Here is a 10,274-nt window from a genome sequence, read left to right as displayed (position 1 = left end):
GTACGAAGCAAGGTAACCCTCAAAATAAAAACTAATTGTTCCTTGCATGTGCTATCCAAGAGAGTCGATGCAAATATCTATTCAGAAATGCCTGCTCAAGGAGCCATTGGATGAGAAGGCATAATAACATGATAAATATAATCAAAGATAGAAATAATGTTCTAAACATGGTAAGACCAACGCTACAAATGCTGAAAACCATGTCATGTTATGCACAGTATGTCAATTGTACGATTTATTTGTTTCACCGGAGCATTTGAGTACAAGGAAGTTGATTTGGAAAAAGCAATGGCCACAATCAGTATAATGAAGGGCATTCCTCATAAAATTAAGTAATATCCGGCATTGTTAAAGCCTCAAGCAAACTTTCGGAAACTTCAGTGAACAAAAGCAAGAAAGAAGAACAAAATATGGCTAGCTATCATTGATTGCCATCTTTTTCAAGCTTTTCAATTTCTTCAAGGCGCTTCCTTTCGGCCTCTTGAAGTTCTCGCTCAGCATCCTCCTCTTCCTCAATTTGGTCAAGATCATCAAATTCCTTGGTTGCAGCCATTGCTTTCACTACTGGATCTCTCAGCATGGAGATCAATCCACCACCAACCTTGTACTCTTCTTCATCACCAATCAGGAATAGCCGCTGATCAGGTCCTGATGCCATTGGAATGTCTACTGCTAATAGCTTCATATCATACTGCAAACAAGAATAACAAATGCTCTGATATATAGGAATGGGCTAAAATACTAAGAAAACTTCATGCTATTTCACTTTTATCCCATTCAATTAAGCCTTTATTCTTTGATTTGAACCCAAATAGGTCCTTTATCCTATTCAATTCAGGGCTTCTTTATTATGTTAAGTCACAGGGATATATCATAACTACCACTATAATAGCATTTATGCATTTTGTACTCTTCCATTTTATTCCTGTTTTTTTTTTTTTTTTTTTTTTTTTGTGTGTGTGTGTGTGTGTATTTGGGCTGGCGGGGAATGCTAAGGTACATGCCACAAGGAAACAAAAGGGAGCCAGGGTACTATAAGAGAAAGATTTTATATGTTTCCAGGAAATGTTAAGACGTTAAATATTTCATTTACTGAAGAATGACAGAGAGAAACCACTTCACCAGCTCCCTCTCTATCATTAATCAGTAGAAAGAGAAAAGGATCCCCCTAATTATTTACAAACACATCTGGACTAAATCTTTGGAAGACATGCAGACAGATGCTCTCTATTCAAAGAAGAAGAAGACATGAAAAATTATTTTAGGGTCTAAGTCAGTGTGACCTTCAAGGAAAATTCACAAGTAAAGTCACATGCTTAAAATGCGGTACTAGCTAAAAATGGAAGTTTTGCTATCTATCTCATTGTTGGATAACCATACAAGGTGCTTTCTCTATCATATGAGGGTTTAATAAAAATTGGTAAATTACACTTTGATCATCCAAACAGCTTTAGAAATCTATACTTAACATTCTGTGGTTATATAGAGAAGGGCTCAACAGTTGATTTTAATGAAAGGACCAAATAACATCTATAAGTACATGAGCTACATAAAAACCTTAGCTATGAATTGATTAATATGACCATAGTTCAAAGCTGTTGTCATTTCAAAAAGAAAAAAAGTAAAAACATTGCAAACTACATAGTTTTGCACATCATCTCTTGAACCAAAGGGAAAAGGAGAGTGGTTTTTGCCCACAGTGCAAGGGTTCATGTGTAGTTTACTCAAGAAAGTAGAAATGGGTAGGAAGTTAGAAGCAAACCTCTCCCTTTTTCTTCTTGACTTCAACACTCACAAGACCCTTTCTCTCAGAACCTTGGACGGGGAAGATAAGAAAACATCGCTTTCTCCTAAATTTTGGTTTGAAATTCTTCAGTGTAAGTCCACCACCAGACATTACATAAGCTCTTAAATCAGTTCCTGCAAGTGGTGCACCCATAACCTCAAGAATCCCAGGAGCTGTGTTAAGCCTCCTCATGGCAATTCTATAGACTCTGTCAGGATTTATTGTTAATCTTGAGCGAACATACAAGCCCTGAAGATAATGAATAAGCACAAAGTGTAAACAGTTAAGATACTGTCATTTTCCAATAAAAACGGCAGAATCATCCATCCAGACAAGAAGCAAAATAGTCGTACTTATTAATTCGAGAACCAAACATGGGTGTTTAAGAGAAGCAATGTTCACTTTTATTGGAGTATAGAAACACATTAGTCAACAAAGAAAAGTAAAAACCAAGTATTCAATAAGATGACGGACAATGAATTAAAGTCAGCTCAACGGCTAAAGCTTTATTATATTTTGTTATCCAAGAACATTCACCCTTTAAGTGCAGATTCATGCTATTATTGCTAATTTACAGTATAATAGAATACTAACTCCAAAACCAAAGAATCTCATCTGAAGTTGTAAAACTCTACTTTTAGTAAATCAAAGTAAATAATTTACCCAAACTTTTTGAATCAAAATTGGTATATAAAAAGAGTTAATAGGCAGTCACTGACAAATGCATGAACAACTCGCAATTAGCAACATCAATTAAGCGTATGCAGAATGCAGAAACATCCCATTTATGGTGTCAATGGTTCAACCTCAATCAATCCAAAACCCAACGGACAATGCTAACTGGTCACAAAATATAGCAACTTACAGCGAAAGAAACAATTGCAGTGGAAAGGGCAAGGAAGCCATACTTGGCCATTCCTTCAGAGAGGCCAACAAAAGTGTTGGCAATGCCGAACATAATCCTCCAAAGCAAAGCACAGAGTAGAACTCCTCCAACCCCAAACAGAAACAAGTAATTCCTCTTGAAAAAAGCATCGAAATGCAAAGCAACAGCCTCCCGGTACCTGGACAAAGAGGAAGCGAAGACATTGGCCGGCTTCTGAAGAAGGTTTTTGGCGAAATGGGCATCGAATTTGGGAGCAGAATTGGAGGATTTAAAGGAAAAGAACCTAAACCCAGAAGGGGAAAAGGGATGATTGGGCTTAGCAATGTAAAGGTTAGAGAAAGGGGTAGTGCGAGCGTGGGGGTGGGGAGAGCGAGAAAGGAAGTGGGAAAGAGCGGAATTTGAGGAAGTGGGATTTGAAGGGAGTTGGTGGTGGTGGTGGGAGGAGGAGAAGGGGTTGACTTGAAGACGGTTGAAGTGAAGCTTGAGGAAAGCAGCGACAATTCTTGAAGATGATGATGATGATGATGACGACGAAGAAGAAGAAGAGAGCTTCAACATTTTTGGGGTCAGAATGTTTTAGATTCTAAGGACGCACAAACTCAGTCGACGATCAAAAACAAAAGAAGCTTCCTTCACCGATTCGATTATCAAAAACTGGGAAACGGAGAACAGCAGAACAGCATGGTTGAAAAAACCTGGACCTGACGGTTCAATCGGGTGAACCAAAATCTGAACGGTTCAATTGTATATGTTAGGTTTGAAAAATGAGAGATTGGACCAAAATATGGACTAAAAAGCTAACGAGGTTTTGGTGGCAAGCAACTTACATTTATACTTTATGAGTTGGGTTATCAGTTCAGGTTAAAATGTCCATTCTAAAATTGGAAGGGTTTAACTAATAATACTAGGTACTAAAAATAGACTTGGATAAAAAATTAGACTCGGATAAAATATGAATCAAATTTTAATTTGAACATTCAAGGCTTAAACTTAATCCGGCCCGACTTATTTTTAAATTTATATTACTTTATATTATGTTATTTTTATATATTATATAATTTAGAACACATTAAAAAAATAAATTTATATTAAATATATAATACTACTCTAATATAAATATTAAAATAATATTAAGATAACTATATACAAAATTTCAAGAAATAAAAAATGTATAAAATTATTAAATATTAATATAATATAATATAAATATTTTTTAAAAAAATTTAAAAAATAATATAGTTGAGCCTAAAATGAGCTTAGGTTAGTCTTTTACAAATATGTGTAAGTTTAAACAATTTTAAGCTCATATTTTGGACAGGACCAAGCTTGAGCAAACATAAAGTATGTCAATATCATGCTTAGATCTCGCTCGACCCATGAGCACCTCTATTTAAATGTTGTAAGTTTTTTTCATAATATTTTAGCATTTAGATAGTTTTTATTATATTTTATAACTTTTTGGATTAATTATATTTTATTTCAATTTCATGTAAAATTTATCATGTTCTAGACTTAATTTGGACTTATTTGTTATTTCCCTTTTACCATTGTAGCTATGGGATAAAGAACTAAAGACTTGGAATATAAAATAAAAAGGGGTGGAGAAAAGCCTTCCACTTAGCTAAATCTAATTTAGTGCGGTGAAATATGCTCTTTAAGTCAGAACTCTTAGGGTGAGATTGGATGGGCGATGCGTTTACCTACGATTAGTGTAAAAATAGCGGTGACGGTGAGATTAGATACTGTAGTAATACTGTAGCGTGAGACAAAAAGTAAGCTAAACGCACCACACCGTACCGTACCTAATCACCCATCCAAACCCACCCTTAGTAACAAATAGTTCACTTCACTGCAAATGTTGTGTGCGGTGAAGTGGTGCGGGAAAAACCTTAAAAATAAGGGTAACAAAATTTAAGAAGAAAAAAGAAAAGAAAAGAAGGAAATATCACTTGGAAATTAAATAAAACTAACACACCAAAGGAATCTTCATACTTGTAAAGATAAGAATAAAAAAATCCGAAGAGCTCGAAATTAAGTATTTGACCATTTTTAATCTAGATTATTTATTTTTACTTTTTTCATGTAAATTTATTTTGAATATCTTTTTGTGTTGTTTAACTAAACTTTATTTTCTTCAAACGATGAGGAATCTTATTTATTAGTTAATTTATTTATTTTTTCTTCAATTTTTTTGATTCTTGTTAATTATTTATCCAACCCTGTGCTTATTTAATCTATTTGATGACCTTAAATTATTTTGGAAGAAAAAATTTAAGTTGAGATCTAAACTAAATAAATTAAGATTAACTTTAATTAGGATGAGATTTAGACTGAATAAATTAAGGTTAACTTTAATAATATTGACGAATAAAATAATTCGCAACTAAAATAGAAATATAACTACCGAGGAAGGTGGACTGACTTTGTTAGATATTGGAAAAACCTAGTTAATGCCATTAAATTTTGAGATAATAATTACATGGATTGAATTAATTAAATTAAGTGAAATTGGAGTTTCAAATCTTTAAAATTGATTGAGAAAATCTCCATAATTTGCTTACTTTAATTTTAATGGTAATTAGAATTTATTTTATTGATCTAGATTAGATAAAATTAAATAATTGATACTTAGTAACTTAGAATTTAGTCATCGTGAGAATAAACTCTTCTTATAACTTTATTACTTGATTCGCACGTACACTTATGTTACAAATTTCACCCATCATCTTCAATAAGTCCCAAATACTGTCAATAAACCTTTTCACTAAATAGACTCGTAGACCTCCTAAATCAACAAGCTCGCGGAGGTCGCTTTATAATTTTCCCTTGTTTGCGGGCAATTGTTACACTGCCTCCGTGAGCCTTACACATACCCTCTCCAAGCGAACCTTGCACTGGGCGGGCCTCCAACATCAAGTAACTTTACAGTGAACCTAGAAGACCTTCATGCCGAGCTACCTTCATCAAGAGCATGTGGAACATTACATTCATTAATTGCTTGACTGACCTAAAACGTCACATCAATAATCGATGCCCCTTTAAGAAGACAAAATGTAACTTTACTGCCACTAGAATCACAAAACCTAACACTGGATACACTCTTTCCTCCCAATCCACTCTTTCTCAACCATTCTCTCCACCTTTCTCCTACCACCCAACACTACGGCTCCTTGCCCTGCCAAGGTGAACTGCCACCTTCACCACCCTCCATCCTTGCTGATTCATCACATCAACAAACTCAAACGTCTTTATACTCCTAAAATTTATATATTCATATTGACTAATTTATATATAAAAAGTGTATCAGATAGTAATAGGCACAAAAATAATGGAAGGAAGCGAAAAGATGGAAGGGCAAAATGCATTAGAACCACAGTAAATGAATGAGATGAATGGCTAGTTCTTTATTGTTTAAAAAAAACACTTCTGACTTCAAAAACACTTTTAAAAGAAAAGCTGTGAAGAACAAGCTGCTTTTGGCTGAAATTTTTAGCTTTTCAGAAGCTAAAAATTTTAGCTTTTCCTCTCCCAAAAGCATTTTTAATGCTTAATTACTTTTTCACCCCTCCAATAATATAGTATTTTTTTTTCTTGGTGCTTAATTACAATTGTGTTAAAATCATTAATTAAAAATAAAAAAATATTTTTTAAAATACTAATTACAAATATTTAATGGTTATGTTTAAATATTTAAAATATAGTTTATATATTCTAATTAAATTTTATAAATAATTAATATTTATTACTTAAAAATATTTACAATTTATATTTCATATATTAAAATATTAACAAGTTATAATAATTTTTTTATATTATTACTAAAATATAATAATATTAACTAATTTAAATATTATTTAAATGCATATTTATTACTTGATAATAACATGTCTAAAATGGATATTTTATTTTTCAAAAGCACTTTTTGACAGCAATGCTAAAGACTCAAATTTTAAACCAAACTTTTCCACAACACTTCTCAAAAGCACTTTTCCACAGCACTTTTCAAAAGCAAAGAAGAACTGGCCCGAAATGAAAGACAATAAACACTAGGCTTCTCATGGAAACAACAAACTGCAATTCCATTAAACTCTCAATGCCACCAATTCAAAATGCCAAATATTTTGAACCTACACAAATTTGCTCAACTCAAAAATAACCCAACTATGATAATAAACTAAAAACAGGTCCATCTTAAGCTTCAAAATTTACTAGATAGAGACTCAAAAGAGTCGATCTAAGCTGTTGCATGTAGGAAAGCTCTTCCAGGTTGACGATTAGCCAAAGGTCCATGACATCCAAGAAGCTGCACATTATAAATCACAAAGTTCCACTTTAGAAAGCCAAAAACAACACATGGAGTCCCAAATCAATGACTAAGTTCGATCACAAGCAAATATCATTTCAAAAGAGTGTCTAAGAAAATATATATACACACACAGAAACATGAAGGGAAAGAAGCTACCACCAAAATAAGTTCAAAACTTTGCAATGCACATTCTCTAAGAGCTACAAATAGCCATAATGTATTGAATAGATACAAGAGAACAAAGCATTTGTTTCAAAGAGATAATATGTTCGACTATATCTTTAGTTTTCTTAGTATTACCTTTGCATTGACACCATCTGGCACGATCCTGTTCTCAGACTTCCACTTCAGATAATCAGCACGGCTATACTTGGTAAAACCCCTGACAATGACGACAACAATAACAATGAAATAATAATAATATAATAAACCTTATTTTGAGAACATAGGTGACTTATTGTGCATGTGTCATGTAAGTCAATTGCAACAAGGAAAATTTAGAGCAAAAACCAGACCTTTTGTTCCGTAATTAAAGGCAATTTACATTTCATGTAAGCCACAAACCTTTGATTTCATTAAATTATACAACTTGAACTTTATTATCAAAAGATTAGGTCACTTATACTACCTCTATTAAATAATTTTATTGTAAAACCTGTCTTAGCATGCATACTTGTTTTATTTTCAAAACAGAATTAATTTTGGGACTCCATGCTGATTAACGTACATACAATGAGCTAACTTTTCCATTATAATTACTTAACAAAGTTAGCATAAGTTGCCTAATTTGTTAATAATAGAAGTTTCGTAGTGTAATTCGATGAAATTAAAGGTTTTGACCTAAATGAAAATTGATGCTAAATTAAATGGTCTAGAATGTAAATTACAGCAGAGATTAATGATATCTATGATCCTCTAGTATAGATCGAGGAGTTTCAGAATTCATTCAATTTCTAAGAAACGAAGTCACATACCACTTCCTGCTAACGATAATCTTTTGACGACCTGGAAACTTGAATTTTGCACGGCGGAGCGCCTCCTGCGCATGGTGGCTGTTGCTGTCCTTGCAACGAACTGAAAGCAGGACCTGACCAATGTTAACCCTAGCACATGTTCCTTGAGGTTTCCCAAAAGCACCCCTCATTCCAGTCTGAAGCCTGTCAGCTCCAGCACATGAAAGCATCTTGTTGATCCGAAGAACATGGAAGGGATGAACTCTCACTCTCAAATGGAAAGCATCTTTCCCAGCATACTTGGCCATGTACTTGTAGCAGGCAATTCAGGCAGCCTCCAATGCCTCACTCGAGACATTCTCCTTCTACCAACTGACCAGATGGACGCAGAAAGGGAACTCATCAACACCTTTTTTCTTCATCCCAACATCATAAATTCTGATCTTAGGATCTGGGACACCATGACAATATCAAGATTTGGGGTATGGCTTGTTCTTGATTTGCCGATAACACCTTGCCGGTCCTAAAGGAAAGAATTTTAGAAAACCAGCACAGTTTAGTAAAGTTAGGATGAATGTGGTGAATAATACCAAACAAAGAAGAAAAGGTGAAACAATTATTAGATCATTATGCCATTTAAATCCACAAGCTGAATTAAATAAATAAACTATCAAGATATCCTTAAACTATAATTTAAAAAATAAAAACTGAAAAAAGAAAACATATGTAAATCCATTGCCAGTAACCTCACAAGAAATTCTAAACGAGAAAACATTAAACAGATCTAATGGGTACAAAATATTTCCAGATTCCCAAACAAATGAGCTTTCTCTATATAGGATAGAATTACAGTGTCTTTAAATGTAAATGTAAAATGTACACATTAATTGAGGGAAAAAAAAGATAAAATGCTAGCAAAATGAAAGCAAAACAGAATTCTAAGGATATTAGAGAACAACAATTAAGATAAGAATAATTATGGCAGTAAAGAATTCAAAGAAGAATTCTAATAGAATGCAAGTAAGCAAGCAAGATAACGAAGTTACTCACTCCTTCCCATGTCTTCGTGTCGTGCTCAGATGAGATTTGAGAGCACAAAATCCCAAACCCTAGTTTTGTGCCCTTCTTCATTTTATATCATCCGTTGCCTCATACAACATCAGTCACAGCACAAGCAGAGCAGTCCAAAGCCCACATCTACTTCGAATTTCTCATGCACCGAACACTATTTTTATTTAATTTCTAATTAATTTTAATTTTTTATGATGACTTAAAAGTTTTATATAAAAATTATTTTTAAAAACCATAAAAATATTGAATATTTTTATTTACTTGGAAAAAAATATTTTTAAAAGTATTCATAAAAATTTCGAAAATTTAAAATAATATTTGAAAAAAAAGCATAAAATAACAATCATTCTATCAAAATGAATTTTAAAATCAAAATTTAAAAATCAATATAAAAAAACGAAAATTAAATTAAATAAATTTATGTTTGAAAATTTTTACTTTTGACGTTGATTGTGCTAGGTGGAGGAAAAAAATAAAAAACTAAATGATTTTTGGAATATAAATATAAAATTGTGGTTAATCGAATTAAATTGAATCGTTTATTTAATTTGTAATTAATTTTAGTTTTATAATGTAAAAATTCATATATTTAAAATGTTTAAAATTAGTATATAAAAAATAAATTCCAAAAATATTATATAAAATTTATTGATTATTTTTATTTATTTGACAAATTAATTTTTTTTAAATTATGAACAACAATTAGAACTTTACCGAATAATGTCTAAATACTATTAAATAAAATTAAAAATCCAAAATTAAGATAGAATATCAAAAATCGAATCAAATGTGTTCAAAACAATTTAAAAATTTTAAAAATTTGACCCAACCAAACATAAACTCACCCCTAGTTCTTGTTATACAATTCACTTGATTTTTGTCGCAACCTCTCCCTAAGGATAAAACATCAGTATCATATTGTTGAGTGAACTTAAAATAGATTGGTTTGATCATTCAATAACATAAATGGAATTCAAAATTAGAAAACCAAACAAATTTGATAAAATATTAAAATAACAATAAAAGCGAATTTCTCTTATTATTTTTGGATTTTTTAACAAAAAAAAGTTTTTTTTTTTATATTATGTGTTATTTCACATTTACCTTTGGTTTTCCTAAATATAGTTTTCCTTTTTTTTTATTGGTCAAAATATGATTTTTGTTGCTTTACTACGCCCAAAATTTGAGTTTAATCTCTACACTTTAACTTCGTATAATATGGTCCCTTTAATTTTTAGTGTCATTAATTAGCTCAAATAGCTAATTATTTTA

General features: G+C 31.9%; 1 protein-coding gene and 1 pseudogene across 1 annotated transcript; both read right to left on the bottom strand.

Annotated features, from left to right (window-relative positions):
• Positions 1 to 220: 220 nt before the first annotated feature.
• LOC107916258 (uncharacterized) lies at positions 221 to 3,469 on the bottom strand. Its single transcript, XM_016845420.2, has 3 exons — positions 2,652 to 3,469; positions 1,763 to 2,035; positions 221 to 691 (listed from the first exon to the last, which is right to left on the bottom strand). The coding sequence occupies exons 1-3, from the start codon at positions 3,228 to 3,230 to the stop codon at positions 422 to 424; spliced, it is 1,122 nt and encodes a 373-aa protein (XP_016700909.2). The 5' UTR covers positions 3,231 to 3,469; the 3' UTR covers positions 221 to 421.
• Positions 3,470 to 6,732: 3,263 nt separating this feature from the next.
• Positions 6,733 to 9,130, bottom strand: LOC107916257 (60S ribosomal protein L10-like; annotated as a pseudogene).
• Between the last annotated feature and the right edge of the window lie 1,144 nt (positions 9,131 to 10,274).

This window comes from Gossypium hirsutum, chromosome D10, assembly GCF_007990345.1.
Source record: "Gossypium hirsutum isolate 1008001.06 chromosome D10, Gossypium_hirsutum_v2.1, whole genome shotgun sequence".
Classification (NCBI taxonomy): Eukaryota; Viridiplantae; Streptophyta; class Magnoliopsida; order Malvales; family Malvaceae; genus Gossypium; species Gossypium hirsutum.
The sequence above is the reverse complement of the archived record's forward strand: the minus strand, read 5'-3'. Positions and strand labels throughout refer to the sequence as shown.